The 21,264-nt window shown below is 55.6% G+C and overlaps 1 protein-coding gene across 1 annotated transcript in view; it reads right to left on the bottom strand.

The window, feature by feature from the left end:
- The window catches only part of arhgap9 (Rho GTPase activating protein 9), a 61,854-nt gene that overhangs the window by 33,791 nt on the left and 6,799 nt on the right, over positions 1-21,264 (bottom strand). The window contains 3 exon segments of the mRNA XM_052009404.1: positions 13,336-13,523; positions 18,029-18,398; positions 19,067-20,441. Of these exon segments, the coding sequence (XP_051865364.1) occupies positions 13,336-13,523; positions 18,029-18,329 (489 nt within the window). The 5' untranslated portion in view covers positions 18,330-18,398; positions 19,067-20,441.

Raw genomic sequence — 21,264 nt, forward strand, 5'->3', positions numbered from 1 at the left:
CCCGTATCGTATCTGCCTCCACCCCCACCCCTGGCAGCACATTCCAGGCACCCACCGCTCTCTGTGTAAAAAAACTTGCCCCGTACATCTCCTTTGAACTTTCCCCCTCTCACCTTAAACCTTCCAGCATTCGACATTTCTACCCTGGGTAACACCCTATCTATGCCTCTCATAATTTTATAACCCCATCGTGGCCCTTGCACCTTGTTGTCTGCCTGCACTGCACTTTCTCTGTAGCTGGGACACTTTATTCTGCATTCTGTTATTGTTTTACCCTGTACTACCTCAATGCACTGTGTAATGAATTGATCTGTACGATCGGTGTGCAAGACAAGTTTTTCATTGGACCTCGGTACAAGTGACAATAATAAACCAATTTAAACCTCTATCAGGTCTCCCCTCAGCCTCCAACACTCCAGAGAAAGCAATCCAAGTCTATCTGACCTCTCCTCGTTGCTCATATGCTTTGTCATACCGTTCTATGTTCTGTGTTCAGCCGGACACATCATCCCATACATCAGTACATCGAGGTAGTAAAAGTAAAACAGAATGCAGAATACAGTGTCGCAGAGAAAGTTTTATAAAACACTGGTCAGGCTGCGTCTGGAGCATTACGTTCAATTCTGGTCGCCCTGTTACAAGGAAGGGTGTGGGGGCTTCAGAGAGGGTGCAGAAGGACTTGGACAGGTTAAGAGTCTCTTATATGTCCCTGATGTATCTGCCCCCACCACCTCTGCTGGCACTGCGTTCCACGCACCCACCACTCTCTGTGTAAAATACTTACCCCTGACATCCCCCTTATACCTTCCTCCAATCACCTTCAAATTATGTCCCCTCGTGTTAGCCATTGTCGCCCTGGGAAAAAGTCTTTGACTGTCCACTCGATCTGTGCCTCTTGTACACCTCTATCAGGTCACCTCTCGTCCTCCTCCTCTCCAAAGAGAAAAGCCCCAGCTCGCTCAACCTATCTTCATAAGACATGCTCTCCAATCCAGGCAGCATCCTGGTAAATCTCCTCTGCACCCTCTCTAAAGTTTCCACATCCTTCCTATAATGAGGTGACCAGAACTGAACACAATACTCCAACTGTGGTCTGACCAGAGCTCTATAGAGCTGCAACATCACCTCGCGGCTCTTGAACTCAGTCCCCCGATTAATGAAGGCCAACACACCATACGCCTTCTTAACAACCCTATCGACCTGCACAGCAACCTTGAGGGATCTCCTTAGAACTCAAGCCCTCCAATCCTGGCAACATGCTTGTGAATCTTTCCTGTGCGCTTTCCAGCTTAATGAGATCCTTCCTATAGCTGGGCAACCTTAACTGCGTACAATACATGAACAGGGCCTCTGCTTCCTCAGGAGGCTAAGGAAATTTGGCATGTCCCCGTCGACACTCACCAACATTTATCGATGCACCACAGAAAGCATCCTATCCGGATGCATCACAGCTTGGTATGGCAACTGCTCTGCCCGGGACCACAAGAAACCGCAGAGAGTTGTGGACACAGCCCAGCGCGTCACGGAAACCAGCCTCCCCTCCATGGACTCTGTCTACACTTCCCGCTGCCTCGGGAAAGCAGCCGACATAATCAAAGACCCCACCCACCCCGGACATTCTCTCTTCTCCCCCCTCCCGTCGGTCAGAAGATACAACAGCCTGAAAGCACGTACCACCAGGCTCAAGGACAGCTTCTACCCTGCTGTTATAAGACTATCGAACAATAGGATGGACTCTTGACCTCACAATCTACCTAGTTGTGGCCCTTGCACCTTATTGTCTGCCTGCACTGCACTTTCTCTGTAGCTGGGACACTTTATTCTGCATTCTGTTTTCCCTCAATGTACTGATGTTTGGAATGATCTGTAAGGACGGCACGCAAGTTTTTCACTGTACCTCGGTCCATGTGACAATAATAGGCCAGTAATACAGCAACGGAACACAAGTGTGCAAGTGTGTCTGGGTGTCCTTGTACATGGGATAGAAGGTAACCCCACAAGTAACTCAGAATGTCCATGGATTGCTGGACCTTACTGCAAGGTGTACAGTTGCAGATGGGCAAATCTTCCTGCAACTCCACACCGGGTCAATGAGCCCACACCAGGAGCACTTCCCACAGTCCTGGGCTTCTTACTTCAGGAGGGAACGTCGTCATGTTGGGAGAAGGTTCCCCGGGCTCGATTCCTTGGAGAGTGGGTGGGGTGGGGCGCGAAGGAGCTGTCCCGTGGGGAAAGGTTGACCGGGTCGGGATCTTGTACCTGTTGAGAGTTTGGAAGGAGCAGAGGTGGTCTGGTTGGGAACGTTGGGATCTGAGGGTGGATGGATGGGGTGGGTGGTGAGAAGGTCTTTCCTCTGGGGGGGGGGGAGAGTCCAGAACAAGGGGGGATGGGACAGTAAGGAGGTGGGGGGAGGAACACCGTTCCAGAACAAGGGAGCGGTGGGACCTTGAGATGGAGACAAGGAAGAATTTCTCCTCTGGGAGGTCAGTGGATCTCGCGAAACCCCCTCCCCAGAGACCGGGCCGCCGGGTCCATTCGAGGAGGGGGACGTTTGTTCGGGGCAGGGGAACGGGCAGGTGAGGGGAGAGGAGGCCGGGATCGGAACGACTGCCATCTCGTCGGGGTAAGGGAGCTGACTAGAGGGGATGAGTGGCCCTACGCCTGCTCCCATTTCTTGCCTTCCAGTGTTACTTGGTGGAGACACACTGGAGACACAGGTCCACCTTTCTGTGGTCCGACTGTAACCTCAACCTCCCACCCCCCTCAATCTTACCCCTCGCTTGGTAAACGGTGGCCCCCTGGTTCTCAATTCTCCCCCAGGAGGACACGTCTCCCCCCACCCCACCCCACCCCCCAACACCCACCCTATTGAGTCCCCCCTCGGGGATCTGAGATGTCTCAGTCCCAGTTCCTCTCTCTCACCCCCCAGGAGATACAAGCCCAGCCTGTCTCACCGTTCCTCATGGGACAACCCCTCATTCCAGGGGAGGACCCTGTAAACCTTCTCCGAACTGCTCCCAACACATCGACACCCTTCCTGCAATAGGGAGACCAACACTGTCCACACCACCCCTGGGGTGGGCTCCCCAATGCCCGGAACAACTGATGCACCACCTCCCTCCTTCCGTACACAATTCTCCAAACAACAAACCGAAAAAAGTGTGCGGTTCTGGTCGCCCCCCCCCCCCCCCCCCCCCCCGTTACAAGAAGGATGTGGAGACCGTGGAGGAGACGCTGCCTGGACGAGAGGGCATGAACTACCAGGAGAGGTCGGACAGACTTGTGTTGTTCTCTCTGGAGCAGCGGAGGCCGAGGGGAGACCTGATGGAGGTTTTTAAAATTATGAGAGGCATAGATAGAGTGGAGAGACTCCTTTTCTCCCAGGGTAGGAAAGTCAGACACCAGAGGACGTGCTTTTAAGGTGGGGGGGAGGTGAAGATTCAAGGAGATGTGAGGGGCAGGTTTTTTTACGCAGTGGTGGGTGCCTGGAATGGGGTAGCAGTTGAAGCAGGGAGTTTGGTGGAGGTTAGATAGACACAGGAATATGGAGCGATATGGGTGGTACACAGGGGGAGGACACGTATACAACGGCATCAAGGTCAGCACAACACAGTGGGCCGAATGGCCTATCCAGTGCCTTACTGATCTGTGTTCTGTGATGCAAGAGGATGAGGGCGGTGATTTCAATCGTTCATGTTTTGTTGAGCCCCACCTCAAGGTTACTGAACAGGAGGCCATGGCTCTGTCGATCTCTGCGTGGGCCACAGCGAGGTGTGAACACTGCATTCACGCACTGAGGCACAGGCATGTCGGTGTGATGTCGGCTCATGCAGGGAGACACCTGCCGCGGAACCGGCCAACACCCCCCACCCCAGCCCGTCCCTCGGCGAGGGAGACCAGACGGAGACTGTACCGTGTCAATTGGAGTTCACCATGTCACAGAGTTTAGTTCAGACAAGTGTGAGGTGTTGCGATTTGAGTGGACGAACCAGGGCAGGACTTTCACAGCATATGGTGGGGCCCCAGGAAGTGCTGTGGAACAGGGGGACCTCGGGGTACAGGTACATAGGCTGGTAAATGACAGGGGAGTGTTGTAGAACAGGGGGACCTCGGGGTACAGGTACATAGACTGGTAAATGACAGGGGAGTGTTGTAGAACGGGGAGCTCGGGGTACAGGTACATAGGCTGGTAAATGACAGGGGAGTGTTGTAGAACAGGGGGACCTCGGGGTACAGGTACATAGACTGGTAAATGACAGGGGAGTGTTGTAGAACGGGGAGCTCGGGGTACAGGTACATGGTTCCCTGGAAGCAGCGTCACAGGTAGGAGAAGTCGTCACCGGTCAGGGCACTGGGTACAGACACTGGGACGTGATATTGCAGTGGCACAAGAGTTTGGTGAGGCCGCACTCGGAGTATCATGTCCGTGCCGACCAAGATTCCCATCCCAGCCGGTCCCATTTGCCCCCATGTCCCTCTGAACCTTTCCCATCCACGGACCTGCCCGAGTATTGTTCAGGTACCTGCCTCACCCACTCCCTCTGGCAGCTCGTTCCACGTACGGACCACCCTCTGGGTGAAGAAGTCGCCCCTCAGGTCCCCTCTCACCTTAAACCTGTGCCCCCTAGTTCTTGATTCCCCAACCCTGGGGGAGAAAGTGTGGGCATTCACCCTATCGATGTCCCTCATGGGTTTATACACCTCTGTATGGTCACCCCTCAGTTTCCTACATAGAACATAGAACACTCCAGCACAGTACAGGCCCTTCAGCTCATGATGTTGTGCTGACATTTTATCCTGCTCTGAGATCTATCTAACCCTTGCCTCCCACATCGCCCCCACCCCACTCCCAAGGATCCCAGCCTGCCCAACCTCTCCGCCTATCACTCAGACCCTCGAGTCCTGCAGTCACTGTCCCTGAGGGTGGTTCGCCTTCGACGACTCCCGACTGCTGGCTGAGCCCAGGTTCCCCCAGCCAGGTCTGTGTCGTGCCTCTGGCGGAGAGAGGGAGGAAGGAAGAGGGAGGGTTCCTGCTTATCGAGATGGTTGGTGTAGTGGGAGGGAAGGGGACGGTGGGGAGGGGAGGAGGATGAGGAAATCGCACTGGTTTGTTGTTGTTGCACACACGCACAGCAGAAAAACTCTGCGTGCCAGCCAGACAGGTCATTCCACACACACAAAGCAGGTCGAGGTGGTTACAAGAGGGAAGCAGAACGCAGGGTTGTGGCGTGACAGCGACAGAAAGCGCGCAGTGCCGGCAGGCAGACGGAGCGCCCGAGGGAGCGGATCGGGAGACCGAGGGTTGGCCGTTCAGGGTACGAGAGGGATAAGAGAAGATATCTTCATTCGTCACACGTACATCGAAACACACAGTGAAATGCACCTTTTTGCGTAGAGAGTTCTGAGGGGCAGCCCGCAAGTGTCGCCACGCTTCCGGTGCCAACATAGCATGCCCATAACTTCCTAACCCTTACACCTCTGGAATGTGGGAGGAAACCGGAGCACCCGGAGGAAACCCACGCAGACACGGGGGAGAGAACATACAAACTCCTTACAGACAGCGGCCGGGAATTGAACCCAGGTCGCTGGCGCTGTAATAGCATCACACGAACCACTACACTGCAGTGCCTGCCCAGCAGCAGAGATGAAATCCCCCCTGTTGCAACAAGGAGCCTCTCCTTACCCACGACACCAGAGAGATCTTCCGCATGCTAGCCATATTCTCAGGTGGAACCGCAGCAGACCTTCGACTCTGGGGGAGGTGGTGGGGGAAGGGGAGAGGAGGGGGAGCGTGCTCCGCCCCTAGAGTGACCCGGGCTGCCCTGGAAGCCCGGCCACCAGCCCCGGGGTCCGGAGACGGTCCCCCCCCACTTGGCTGCGGCTCGTCACCGGAACTCGCCGAGTCCCTGCGCTGAGGCAACGGGGCATCTTCCACTTCCTCCCTGGGGCCACACCCCCGCCCTCCCCCCCCCCCCCTCCCTCTGCACTTCCTCAAGCTAAGCTTCCGACACAAGGTTCCAGCAGTCGGCGGGGGTTGTAATGGGGGAAGGGGAGGGGGAGGGGAGGGGAGGGGAAGGGAGGGGCAGGGGTAGGGGGAGGGGAGGATTGTCGCTGCAATGCGTCAGGAAGTCCCTGTTCAACCGCTGCTTCGTCGCAATCCATGGTGCACCCTATGCTCTCAGCTCTGCCCCCTTGCCGCCCCTCCTCCCTCCTCGCCGCCCCCCCCCCCGCTACCCCTCCCTCCTCACCGCCCCTCCCTCTCGCGGCTCTCCCTCCAAACTGCCCCTCCCGTGGCACTCCCTCCTCGCCCCTCCTCTCTGCCCCTCCCTCCCGCGACGGTCCCTCCTCGCCGCCCCTCCCTCCCGCAGGGCTCCCTCCCATGGTGCTCCCTCCTCGCCGCCCCTCCCTCCCGTGGTGCTCCCACCTTGCATCTCCCTCCCGCGGCGCTCCCCCCTCGCCTCTCCCTCCTGCGGGGCCCCCTCCTTGCCTCTCCCTCCTGCGGGGCCCCCTCCTCACCAGCCCATGCAACACACCTTCCTGTAGCTGTCAAGGGCACAGTTCTGCGGGGGAGAGGGGCTTGGAAAATACAGTGGTTTTGCTCATGCATCCTTGCTCCCTCCTTCCCTCCCTCGTCCTCCCTACCCCTCTCCTGGCCTCTGTTCCACCCCCCCACTCCCCCCACACAGCCCTCATTGCAGCAAGGCACAGTTTCCCTCACGGACTTTGGAAGTGCAATTGCCACCCTGACCACTGGGGTCCCAACTGCACACTCAACGTCCAGGGGCAGTGGAGGTCTGGGGCTGAGCCGGATTGCTCACCGCTCGCCCCGGCCAACCTGCAGCACATTTGGGCAGGCGTAAACATCTGCGCCAGCTGTTCCTTCCCCACTGGCCATCAACCACCTCAAGCCAAGCATCAAACCCCCCACCTTGGAGTCACTGCTCACCAGTAACACAACTGAAATGGCCACATCAACAGGAGCAGGTCAGAGGCTGGGGATCCCGAGGTGAGTGACTCACCTCCTGCTGCCCAACGCCTCTCCCCCATCTACAGCTCAGGGGTGTGACGGGACACTCCCCACTTTCCTGGGTGGGGTTAGTCCATGCACCCCACATCCGCCACATTACCTCTCCCCCCATCTACAGGTCAGGGGCATGACAGGACACTCCCCACTTCCCTGGGTGGAGTTAGTCCATGAACTCCACATCCGCCACATTACCTCTCCCCCATCTACAGGTCAGGGGTGTGATGGGACATTCCCCACTTCCCTGGGTGGGGTTAGTCCATGCACTCCACATCCGCCACATTACCTCTCCCCCGTCTACAGGTCAGGGGTGTGATGGGACACTCCCCACTTCCCTGGGTGGGGTTAGTCCATGCACTCCACATCCGCCACATTACCTCTCCCCCGTCTACATGTCAGGGGTGTGATGGGACACTCCCCACTTCCCTGGGTGGGGTTAGTCCATGCACTCCACATCTGCCACATTACCTCTCCCCCATCCACAGGTCAGGGGTGTGACGGGACACTCCCCACTTCCCTGGGTGGGGTTAGTCCATGCACTCCACATCTGCCACATTACCTCTCCCCCATCCACAGGTCAGGGGTGTGACAGGACACTCCCCACCTGCCCGGGGCGAGTGTGGCTCCGACAACTCTCGAGAAGCTCGAGACCACCTGGGACAGAGCAGCCCGCTCTACTGGCACCCCATCCCACCCCCCTCTGCCCCCCAAACACCCCCTCCCTCCACCACCGGCGCACGGTGACCGCAGTGCGCACCGCCTACACCACGCACCGCGGTCCCTCGCCCGGGCTACTCCAAGAGCACCTCCCAAACCCTGCCACAGAGAGCGGTGGGTGCCTGGAATGCGCTGCCAGGGGTGGGGGTGGAGGCAGATACCGGAGTGATGTTGAAGAGGCTCACCAGGACGCTGCCTGGATTAGAGGGCGTGAGCTACTAAGGAGAGGTCGGACAGACTTTGGTTGTTCTCTCCGGAGCAGCAGAGGCTGAGGGGAGAGGTTTATAAGATCATGAGAGGCACAGATAGAGCAGACAGCCGGGATCTTTCTCCCCCCCACCCCAGGGTGGAAATGTCTAATACCAGAGGCCGTGCATTTAAGGTGAGAGGAGGGAAAGTTCAGAGGAGATGTGTGGGGCAGGTTTTTTTTTTCACATAGAGAGTGGTGGGTGCCTGGAATGTGCTGCCAGGGGTGGGGGTGGAGGCAGATACGATAGAGGGGTTTGAGAGGCTGTTAGACAGGGACATGGGTTTGCAGGGGATGGAGGGAGACGGACACTGTGCAGGCAGAAGGTATTGGTTTAGTGAGGCGTTGAATTAGTTCAGCACAACATTGTGGGCCGAAGGGCCTGTTCCTGTGCTGTGCTGTGTTCTGTGGGACGAGACTGGGACCAAACAAGAGGAGATCTCATCGAAACGTATGGAGGGCTCGACAGGGGAGGGGTGCAGGAAGGGGTGTTCCCCTGGCTGGGGAAGTCCAGAACCAGGGGCCCCGGACTCAGAATAAGTGGAGCGGGATTTCTTCCCCCAGGGTGGGAGGGAGAGGTGAATCTCCGGAACTCTCTCCCCGAGGGTGAGGGTGTTTTGGAGACAGGAGGGACTGGAGGGAGGTGGGGCTGAGGGAGGAGATCAGCTGTGGCCTGATGGAATGGGAGAACAGCTGGGAGAGGGGTGGAATGGCCTCTCCCTGGTCCTGTTTCTCTGATACTTCCAACTCCACCCTCGAACATTGGGGGATTGACGGTGGGGAGAGGGTCAGCAGCTTCAAATCCCTGGGAGTTAACATCTCAGACAACCTTTCCTGGGCCCAGCACGTAGACATGATCATGAGGAAGGCGTGTCAGCACCTCTACTTCCTCAGGAGGTGAAGGAGGTTGGGCTTGTCACCGAACACTCTGACAAACAGATGTCCTGTTGGAAGTGGCCTGACCGGTTGCATCACGGTCTGGGACGGCGATTCGAATGGGCAGGAGGCTGCAGAGAGCAGTGGACCCAGCCCCGATACATCACGGGCACATCCCTCCCCACCGTCGGGAGTATCTACAGGAGGTGCTGCCTCAAGAAGGCAACGTCCGCCATCAAAGATCCCCCCACCATCCGGGCCGTGCCGTCTTCTCGCAGCTCCCGTCAGGCAGGAGGTACAGAAGCCTGAATTCCCCACACCAGCAGATTCAGGAACAGCGACTTCCCTTCAACCATTCGGTTCTTGAACCGACCGGCACAACCCTGATCACCGCCTCAGTGCAGCAACACTGGGACCGCTCTGCACTGCAGTGGGCTTTCTTTTTTTCCAATTGTGTTCTTTCTTGTATAATCTGTGTTTTTCCTGTGAATGTTGTGTTCCTGACGCTCTGTGCCTGTGATGTTGCTACAGGAAAGTTTTTCACTGTACCTGTGCACACACGGACCTGTGCTACTGACTATAAACTCGATTTTGACCTTGACTCTGGTGGGACTTGAACCTACTGGTCATCTCCATCCACTGTAACCAGCCTCGCTTTGTCAGGAAGGGACCGGGGTGATCAGAAGTGGAGGGATCTCACTCGCTGCTGAGTGACCACTGCCTACTGTTCTCTTGAGAGCGGTGTGCAGTAAGGGACTGCTCTTCCTCTAGAAACGCCGGGGAGTTGAAGTCTGAAAACCGCAAAGGAACAGAAGGAGGCAGAGACTACCGGTGCTGCCAATGGCTGTGGTCAGGGGCAGTGTGGGCCACACATCCTCACACTGGAAGGAGAGAGGGGGGGGGGGGGGAGGGAGGGAGGGAGGGAAGGAGAGAGAGAGAGGGAGGAGAGAGAGCATTTGTGTGTGTGTGAGAGAGACAGGGAGAGAGAAGGAGAGAGAGTGGAGGGAGAGGGGAGACGGGAGAGAGAGGGGAAAGGGGACAGAGAGAGAGAGGGAGGGAAGGAAAGAGAGAGGGAGAGAGGAGAGAGAGAGTGGAGGGAGAGGGGAGAGAGGGGGAGAGAGGGGGGAGAGAGGGAGAGAGAGAGGGTGAGAGAGTGTGTGTGCACGTGTGAGAGAGAGGGGAGTGTGTGTGTGTGTGTGTGTGTGTGTGTGTGACGGGATGGGAGGGACACAGACAGCCAGCAGTACACAGGACCTGTGTGCAGGATTGACGTGCATGGCACAGCCTAAAGCCGTGCAGATAGGGAACGGGTGACCACGAGGCGGACAGGCAGACTGTGCCCGACCTCCCACCCTTGGACACTCAGTTCCTCTGCCGATCTTGGGGGGGGGGGGGGGGGGGGGGAACAGGGGATGCACTCTCAGCTCAGTGGGGGGGGGGAGTCACGGCCAGACCGCTCCTGGGGACCCCAACCTCGCCCTGGGGGTCTCAAATCCAAATGTGGGGAGGGCTTCTCCACCCCCCCCACTCCTCAGGCAGTGAGTTCCAGACCCATCCCCTCTGGGAGGGGGGGTGAAACACTTTCCCTCCTCTCCCCCCCCCACTCTAATCACCCCTCCCCTGCCACCAATCCCTGCCCCCTCTCCGCTGAGGGAGGCAGCTCCCTCCTACTGCCTCCCCACAGAGGGATCCTCGTGATCTCACACACCCCGACTCCCCCTCCACCCCGGGGAGAAACCCCATCCCTCCCCTCCCCCAGGCTCCCCCCCACCGCCAATCACTCCCCAGAGCCAAAACTTTCCGGAGCCGGCCTGCTCCCGGTGAACCTCCCCTCTGCTCCCTCCCTGGTGTGAACGCGTCTCTCTGCTATAAGCTGGTGACCGGAACTGGACTCTGTGCTCCAGCTGTGATCTGACTGACTGAGCACAGACCAGTACAGCACAGTACAGGCCCTTTGGCCCACCATGTTGTGCCGACCTTTAAACCTCGCCTAAGACTATCTAACCCCTTCCTCCCACATATCCCTCTATTTTAAATTCCTCCATGTGCTTATCTAACAATCTCTTGAATTTGACCAATGTACCTGCCCCCACCACCGCCCCAGGCAGCGCATTCCACGCCCCAACCACTCTCTGGGTAAAAAAACACCCTCTGATATCTCCCTTGAACTTCCCATCCATTACTTTAAAGCCGTGCCCTCTTGTATTGAGCATCGGTGCCCTGGGAAAGAGGCGCTGGCTGTCCACTCTATCTATTCTTCTTACTATTTTGTACACCTCTATCATGTCTCCTCTCATCCTCCTCCTCTCCAAAGAGTAAAGCCCCACCTCCCTCAGTCTCTCCTCATAATCCATACTCTCCAAACGAGGCAGCATCCTGGTAAATCTCCTCTGCACCCTCTCCAACGCTTCCACATCCTTCCTATAATGAGGCGACCAGAACTGGACACAGTGCTCTAAGTGTGGTCTACCCAGAGTTTTGTAAAGCTGCATCGTGTTGCGCCAAACTAATTAAGCTAATGAGGCCTAACTGAACTAATCCCTCCTGCCTGCACAATGTCCATTCCCTGCACAACCATGGGCCTGTCTAACAGCCTCTCAAACCCCTCTATCATATCTGCCTCCACCCCCACCCCTGGCAGCACATTCCAGGCACCCACCACTCTCTGTGTAAAAAAACCTGCACCGCACATCTCCTCTGAACTTTCCCCCTCTCACCTTAAATGCACGCCCTCTGGTATTAGATATTTCCGCCCTGTGGGGGGAGAAAGATCCCGGCTGTCTGCTCTATCTGTGCCTCTCGTGATCTTATAAACCTCTCCGCTCAGCCTCCGCCGCTCCAGAGAGAACAACCCAAGTCTGTCCGACCTCTCCTCACAGCTCATGCCCTCTAATCCAGGCAGGGTCCTGGTGAACCTCTCCCGCACCCTCTCCAAAGCCCCCCACACACCCTCCTTGTAACGGGGCGACCAGAACTGAACGCGATACTCCAGACGCAGCCTGACCAGAGTTTTATAAAGCTGCAACGTGACCTCCTGACTCTTGAACTCAGCACCCCGACCGATGAAGGCGAGCCTGCTGTACGCCTTCTTCACCGCCCTGTCGACCTGTGTGCCTTGTGTTGGGAATGGTTCCAGCATATTACGTACAATTGCGTACAAGAGTATTGCGTACAATTCTGGTCACTTCACTCCAGGAAGGATGTCGAAGCTTTAGAGAGGGTGCAGAGGAGGTTTACCGGGATGCTGCCTGGATTAGAGGGCATGTGCTATCAGGAGAGGCCGGACGAACTTGGGCTCTGTTGTCTGGAGCGGTAGAGGCTGAGGGGTGATCTGTTGGAAGTGTTTAAAATTATGAGGGGCATAGATAGGGTGGACAAGGAATATCTTTTTCCCCCCATTATTGAGCAATCCAATACCAGAGGGCATGCATTTAAGGTGAGAGGGGTAGGTTCAGAAGAGACGTGAGGGGTAAGTTTTTTGCTCAGAGAGTGGTGGATGCCTGGAATGCGTTGCCTGATAGGTTGGTGGAGGCAAATTCATCGGGGGCTTTTAAGAGGGGATTGGATGGGCACATGAATGAGAGGGAAATGGAGGGATAGGGGCATTCTGTAGGTAGGAGGGATTAGCTATGCCAGCACAACATTGTGGGCCGAAGGGTCTGTTCTGTGCTGCACTGTTCTATGTTCTAAGCCTGCTGAGTCTTATATCCTCTGCATTGGCCAGAAGGAAAGCATCAGATCCATCTTTTCAACCGACTTGTCCTGCCGCCTCTAAGGATCCGTGGACAAACACGCCAAGATCTCTCGCTTCTTCCCCACACCTCTCAACCCTCCCTGTTCATTGTACCAATGTGTATATTACTAACAGCCTGTCTTGGTCCAACCACGGAGACACCACGGCCAAGAAAGCTCACCAGCGCCTCTACTTCCTCAGGACGCCACAGAAATTCGGCATGGCCCCTTTGACCCTCACCAATTTTTATCGATGCACCACGGAGAGCATCCTATCCGGATGCATCCCGGCTTGGGACGGCAACTGCTCTGCCCAGGACCACAAGAAGCCGCAGAGAGTTGTGGACACAGCCCAGCGCGTCACGGAAACCAGCCTCCCCTCCATGGACTCTGTCTACACTTCCCGCTGCCTTGTTAAAGCAGCTGACATAATCAAAGACCCCCACCCACCCCAGACATTCTCTCTTCTCCCCCCTCCCGTCGGGCAGAAGATACAAAAGCCTGAAAGCACGTACACCCAGGCTCAAGGACAGCTCCTATCCCGCTGTTATAAGACTATTGAACGGTTCCCTAGTACAATAAGATGGACCCTTGACCTCACAGTGTACTTCGTCGTGGCCCTTGCACCTTACCCCACACACACACACACACACACACACAGACACAGACACACAGACACAGACACTCCCACACCACCGAGCTCCCTGCCCACACACACGGACGGACCGCCACCACTCACCTTGCCCCTTGGCTCGGACTGCCCCCTGGGTGGCCAGGAGTGCACCATGGCGAAGACGCTGCCCGCGGACGGCTGGTAGGGGTTGGGAGGTAGGTGCCTCGCTCGGGCACCTCTGCTCCCGTCGCTGTCACCGGTCAGCCTGCCTCCCAGGGTCCTGGCCCGCCGGTACAAGTCGTCCTTGCTCTTGCCTGCAGGGGGAAGAGGATCGATCAGGGATCAGGTGAGAGACTCACGGAGACCGTTCAGCCCCTCCAGACCCTGCTAGTGTTCACCCTCCTGGATAAATCCTGGCCCCAACCATTCGCTTCTCCTCCCCGTCAACCCTCCCCCAGAAATTCGCGATGTAAATTGGTGAATTGGTTTATTATTGTCCCATGTACCGAGATACGGTGAAAAACTTTGTTTTGCCTGCCATCCATACAGATCATTTCATCACATCAGTGTATTGAGGTAGTACAAGGTAAAGCAATAACAGAATGCAGAGTAAAGTGTCCCAGCTACAGAGAAAGTGCAGTGCAGGCAGACAATAAGGTGCAAGGGCCACGACCAGGTAGATCGTGAGGTCAAGAGTCCATCTCATCGTACTAGGGGACAGTTCAATAGTCTTATAACAGCAGGGTAGAAGCTGTCCCTGAGCCTGGTGGTACGTGCTTTCAGGCTTTTGTATCTTCTGCCCGACATGAGAGGGGAGAAGAGAGAATGTCCCGGGGTGGGTGGGGGTCTTTGATTACGTCGGCTGCTTTCCCGAGGCAGCGGGAAGTGTAGACAGAGTCCACGGAGGGGAGGCTGGTTTCCGTGATGCGCTGGGCTGCGTCCACAACTCTCTGCGGTTTCCTGCGGTCCCGGGCAGAGCAGTTGCCGTCCCAAGGCGGGATGCATCCAGATAGGATGCTTTCTATGGCGCATCGGTAAAAGTTGGTGAGGGTCAACAGGGACATGCCGAATTTCTTTAGCCTCCTGAGGAAGTAGAGGCACTGGTGAGCTTTCTTGGCCGTGGCGTCTACGTGGTTGGACCAGGACAGGCTGTTGGTGATGTTCACTCCCAGGAACTTGAAGCTCTCGACCCTCTTGACCTCAGCACCATTAATGTAGACAGGAGCATGTGCACTGCCCCCCTTCCTGAAGTCAATGACCAGCTCTTTGGTTTTGCTGACATTGAGGGAAAGGTTGTTGTCGTTGTCTGACACCGTGTCACTAAGCTCTCCTTCCTGTACCCCGTCTCACTGTTATTTGAGATCCGCCTGTCGTGGCATTTCCCCATAAGAACAGTCAGTGAGGACAGGCAGCAACACCTCCAGCACGATTATTCTCTACACTGGTGCCCCACAAGGCTGCGTCCTCAGCCCTCTACTCTACTCCCTGTACACTCACGACTGTGTGGCCAGATTCTGCTCCAACTCCATGTACAAGTTTGCAGATGATACCACCACAGCGGGCCGCAGTGGGTGATAAACCTGATTCTGATTCTGACTCATCCTGATCCCCCCTCCGGACATGGGCACCCTCCAATTCCAGGCACCCCACCTTGCAAGAACCCTCTCCACTGCCCCTGTGTACTATCTGAGGGACAACATTTCCACCAGGGCAGGACTGGGTCCCTCCACTGTCAGAAGAGGTACACACAGAGGGGCGAGCTACCTGGAGCGAGAGGGAGAGAGGCAGAGAGCGAGGGAGCAAGGGATCGGGAGAGGGAGCGAGAGAGAGACAGAGAGATGCAGAGAGAGAAAGGTACGTACAGAGACACAGAGAAGGTGGAGATGCACAGAGAGAGAGGTACACACAGAGACACAGAGAGATGTACAGAGAGAGAGGTACACACAGAGACACAGACGTACAGAGAGACAGGTACACACAGAGAGACACAGATGTACAGAGAGAGGTACACACAGAGACACAGAGATGTACAGAGAGAGAGGTACACAAAGAGACACAGAGATGTACAGAGAGAGAGGTACACACAGAGACACAGAGATGTACAGAGAGAGAGGTACACAAAGAGACACAGAGACGTACAGAGAGAGAGGTACACACAGAGACACCGAGATGTACAGAGAGAGAGGTACACACAGAGACAGAGAGAGGTGTAGAGAGAGAGAGATACACACAGAGACACAGAGAGATGTACAGAGAGAGAGATACACACAAAGACAGAAATGTACAGAGAGAGAGGTACACAGAGACAGAGAGAGATGTACAGAGAGAGAGGTACACACAGACACACAGAGATGTACAGAGAGAGAGGCACACACAGAGACACACAGAGATGTACAGAGAGAGAGGTACACACAGAGACAGAGAGAGACGTACAGAGAGAGAGGTACACACAGAGACAGAGAGAGACGTACAGAGAGAGAGGTACACACAGAGAGATGTACAGAGAGATGTACAGAGAGAGAGATACACACAGAGACACAGAGAGATGTACAGAGAGAGGTACACACAGAGACACAGAGAGATGTACAGAGAGAGAGGGGTACACACAGCGACACAGAGAGATGTACAGAGAGAGAGGTACACACAGAGACACAGAGATGTACAGAGAGAGAGGTACACACAGAGACACAGAGAGATGTACAGAGAGAGAGGTGCACACAGAGACACAGAGACCTACAGAGAGAGAGGTACACACAGAGACACAGAGATGTACAGAGAGAGAGGTACACACAGAGACACAGAGAAATGTACAGAGAGAGAGGTACACACAGAGACACAGGAAGATGTACAGAGAGAGAGGTACACACAGAGACAGAAATGTACAGAGAGAGAGGTACACAGAGACAGAGAGAGATGTACAGAGAGAGAGGTACACACAGAGACAGAGAGAGATGTACAGAGAGAGAGGTACACACAGACACACAGAGATGTACAGAGAGAGAGGCACACACAGAGACACACAGAGATGTACAGAGAGAGAGGTACACACAGAGACAGAGAGAGACGTACAGAGAGAGAGGTACACACAGAGAGATGTACAGAGAGATGTACAGAGAGAGAGGTACACACAGAGACACAGAGAGATGTACAGAGAGAGGTACACACAGAGACACAGAGAGATGTACAGAGAGAGGTACACACAGAGACACAGAGAGATGTACAGAGAGAGAGAGGTACACACAGAGACACAGAGATGTACAGAGAGAGAGGTACACAGAGACACAGAGACCTACAGAGAGAGAGGTACACACAGAGACACAGAGATGTACAGAGAGAGAGGTACACACAGAGAGATGAACAGAGAGAGAGGTACACACAGAGACACAGAGAGATGTACAGAGAGAGAGGTACACACAGAGACACAGAGAGATGTACAGAGAGAGAGGTACACACAGAGACACAGAGAGATGTACAGAGAGAGAGGTACACACAGAGACACAGAGAGATGTACAGAGAGAGAGGTACACACAGAGACACAGAGAGATGTACAGAGAGAGAGGTACACACAGAGACACAGAGAGAGAGGTACACACAGAGACACAGAGATGTAGAGAGAGAGAGGTACACACAGAGACACAGAGAGATGTACAGAGAGAAAGGTACACACAGACACACAGAGATGTACAGAGAGAGAGGTGCACACAGAGACACAGAGAGATGTACAGAGAGAGAGGTACACACAGAGACACAGAGAGATGTAGAGAGAGAGAGGTACACACAGAGACAGAGATGTACAGAGAGAGAGGTACACACAGAGATAGAGAGATGTAGAGAGAGAGAGGTACACACAGAGACAGAGATGTACAGAGAGAGAAGTACACACAGAGACACACAGAGATGTACAGAGAGAGAGGCACACAGAGACACAGAGATGTACAGAGAGAGAGGTACACACAGAGACACAGAGAGATGTACAGAGAGAGAGGTACACACAGAGACAGAGATGAACAGAGAGAGAGGTATACACAGAGACAGAGAGATGAACAGAGAGGTACGCACAGAGACACAGAGATGTACAGAGAGAGAGGCACACACAGAGACACAGAGATGTACAGAGAGAGAGGTACACACAGAGACAGAGATGAACAGAGAGAGAGGTATACACAGAGACAGAGATGAACAGAGAGAGAGGTACACACAGAGACACAGAGATGTAGAGAGAGAGAGGTACACACAGAGACACAGAGAGATGAACAGAGAGAGGTACACACAGAGACACAGAGATGTAGAGAGAGAGAGGTACACACAGAGACACAGAGAGATGTACAGAGAGAGGGGTACACACAGAGACACAGAGAGATGTAGAGAGAGAGAGGTACACACAGAGACAGAGATGTACAGAGAGAGAGGTACACACAGAGATAGAGAGATGTAGAGAGAGAGAGGTACACACAGAGACAGAGATGTACAGAGAGAGAAGTACACACAGAGACACACAGAGATGTACAGAGAGAGAGGCACACACAGAGACACAGATGTACAGAGAGAGAGGTACACACAGACAGAGATGAACAGAGAGAGAGGTATACACAGAGACAGAGAGATGAACAGAGAGGTACGCACAGAGACACAGAGATGTACAGAGAGAGAGGCACACACAGAGACACAGAGATGCACAGAGAGAGAGGTACACACAGAGACAGAGATGAACAGAGAGAGAGGTATACACAGACACAGAGAGATGTACAGAGAGAGAGGCGCGCGCACACACACACACACACACGCACGCACGCACGCACGTTCAGGGCTCTAGCCTCACCTGCCTGCTCCGCTCTTCCTTCCCACAACCTGCCGGGGAGACTGGCCCTCTTCGCGCTGGCAGGCACCTCTGGCAGCAGCTCCACCACATAGGAGGCGGGCACGAAGAAGGGCTTCTCCTTCTTGGCGGCCCCCTCACGCCTCACCCGCCACCAGTCCTGGTTGGAGCGATGCAGGAGCACGAAGCGGTCTCCCTCCGCGATGCGGACCAGCCTGCCATCCGTGCCCACGTACTGGTAGTGGAAGAGGGCCTCCAGCAGCACCGGGGCATGGCTCCCGGCTGCCGAGCGGTTCCTGAACATTGCCGCCCCCTCAGCGGGACTGCCGGATCCCTGCCGACCGGCTCCCGGGATCGGGCAGGGCCATTCCCCCTGCAACCACAGAAGGAGGGTCAGTGAGTGTCTGGGGCTCCGGGACGGCTGTTGCTCTGAGGGGGGAGGGTTGGGCAGGGAGGGGCGGTTAGCAGGGAGGGGCAGGGGCGAGGGAGCGGCGGTGAGGAGGGAGGGGCAGGGGTGAGGGAGGGGCAGTGAGGAGGGAGGGGGAGGGGCGGTCAGGAGGGAGGGACAGGGGAGGGTCGGTGAGGAGGGAGGGAGCGGGAGGGGTGGTGAGGAGGGGACACTCCCTCCTCACCGCCCCTCCCTCCTCACCACCCCTCCCTCCGCGCTCCCTCCTCACTGCCCCTCCCTCAGTGCTCCCTCACCACCCCTCCCTCAGCGTTCCCTCCCTCCTCACCGCCCCTCCCTCAGCGCTCCCTCACCATCCCTCCCTCCTCAGCCCCACTCCCTCACCGCTCCCTCCTCACCGCCCCTCCCTCGGTGCTCCCTCCTCACCGCCCCTCCCTCAGCGCTCCCTCCCTCAGTGCTCCCTCCCTCAGTGCCCCTCACTCCTCACCACCCCTCCCTCAGCGTTCCCTCCTCACCGCCCCTCCCACCACTCCCTCCCTCCTGCCCCCACACCCCATCAGACTACCTGCTCTGCCCCCACCCCGCCACCCCCACTGAGAACAGCCAGGGACCCTTCCCCCACTCGCCGAGCCCACCTCAGCCGCTGGCGATGAACCCGCGTCGGTTGCTGCTGAGGACCTCCGAGTGACGCTGGCCCCTTTCACATGGGCTCCGTCTGGCCAGCTGGTGGGAGCAGGTGTCTTCCTGGGTTCCTGCCACTCGACGCAGCCCAGACACGTCTTCCTGCCCTGGGCTGCTCTACTCCTTCTACTGCTGCTGTCTCAGTAGGTGAGGTAGTCTCTCGCACACACACACACACACACACACACCGCAGGAGACAGGAAACGCCAGTTACGTTCAACACACTGACAGTGCCTCATCCTGCCCTCAGTCCCCACACGCTCTCTCTCTGCTCCACGTTCAGCCCACGGGGGTAAAGGTTTTGTTCTGCGTGCCAGCCAGGCGGGTCATTGGTACATCGAGGTGCTAGCACAGGGCAACGGAACGCAAAGTGTCCCAGCTACAGAGGAAGTGCAGTGCAGGCAGACAATAAGGTGCAAGGGCCACAACCAGGTAGACTGTGAGGTCAAGAGACCATCTCATCGTTCGATAGTCTTATAACAGCGGGGTAGAAGCTGTCCTTGAGCCCGGTGGTATGTGCTTTCAGGCTTTTGGTATTGGTATTAGTTCATCATTGTCACTTGTACCGAGGTCCAGTGAAAAACTTGTCTTGCACACCGATCGTACAGGTCAATTCATTACGCAGTGCATTGAGGTAGTACAGGGTAAAACGATAACAGAATGCAGAGTAAAGTGTCACAGTTACAGGGGAAGTGCAGTGCAGGTAGTCAATAAGGTGCAAGGTCACAACAAGGTAGATCGTGAGGTCAGAGTCCATCTCATCGTATAAGGGAACCGTTCAATAGTCTTATCACCGTGGGGTAGAAACTGTCCTTGAGTCTGGTGGGACGTGCCCTCAGGCTCCTGTATCTTCTGCCCGATGGAAGAGGAGAGAAGAGAGAATGACCCGGGTGGGTGGGGTCTTTGATTATGCCGGCTGCTTCACCAAGGCAGCGAGAGGTAAAGACAGTCCACGGAGGGGAGGCTGGTTTCTGTGACACGCTGGGCTGTGTCCACAACTCTCTGCGGTTTCTTGCGGTCCCGGGCAGAGCAGTTGCCGTCCCAAGCTGTGATGCATCAGGATAGGATGCTTTCTGTGGGGCATCAGTAAAAGTTGGTGAGGGTCAAGTTGATCTGTTAACGAGTTAAAAACGGCCGTTTCCTCTCATCTCTCAAAGGACATAGTGACCATGGCTGGGGAACCCTGTACCCACTCTTGAAGGAAGATTTGAGACTTCAAGGTATTGTTTTTTGGTTTATCATTGTCTCCTGCACCCAGGTATGGAGAAAATCTGTTGTCTGCGTACCACCCAGACAGTTCATTCCATTCACAAGTACATCGAGATGGAACTAAAGGAAAACAGAATGCAAAATATAGTGTTACAGAGGAAGTGCAGTGCAGGTAGACAAGAAGGTGCTGAGGTCGAGAGGGTTGAGAGCTTCAAGTTCCCAGGAGTGAACATCACCAACAGCCTGTCCTGGTCCAACCACGGAAATGCCACGGTCAAGAAAGCTCACCAGCGCCTCTACTTCCTCAGGAGGCTTAAAGAAATTTGGCACGTCCCCATTGACTCTCACCAACTTTTACCGATGCCCCACAGAAAACATCATCTCCAGAGGCATCCCGGCTTGGTACGGCAACTGCCCTGCCCGGGACCGCAAAAAACTGCAGAGAGTTGTGGACATAGCCCAGCGCGTCACGGAAACCAGCCTCCCCTCCATGGACTCTGTCTATACCTCTCGCTGCCTTGGTGAAGCAGCCAACATAATCAAAGACCCCACCCACCCGGGTCATTCTCTGTTCTCCCCTCTCCCATCAGGCAGGCGATACAAAAGCCTGAGGGCACGTACCACCAGGCTCAAGGACAGCTTCTACCCCACGGTGATAAGATTATTGAATGGTTCCCTGATGAGATGGACTCTTGACCTCACAATCTACCTGGTTATGACCGTGCACCTTATTGTCTACCTGCACTGCACTTCCCTGTAGCTGTGATACTCGACTCTGTATTCTGTTATTGCTTTTACCTGTACTACCTCAATGCACTGTGTAATGAATTGACCTGTACGATCGGTGTGCAAGACAAGTTTTTCACTGGACCTCGGTACAAGTGACAATAATAAACCAATACCAATACCACCAGATTCAGGAACGGCGACTTCCCTTCAACCA

Source organism: Pristis pectinata, chromosome X, assembly GCF_009764475.1.
Source record: "Pristis pectinata isolate sPriPec2 chromosome X, sPriPec2.1.pri, whole genome shotgun sequence".
Classification (NCBI taxonomy): Eukaryota; Metazoa; Chordata; class Chondrichthyes; order Rhinopristiformes; family Pristidae; genus Pristis; species Pristis pectinata.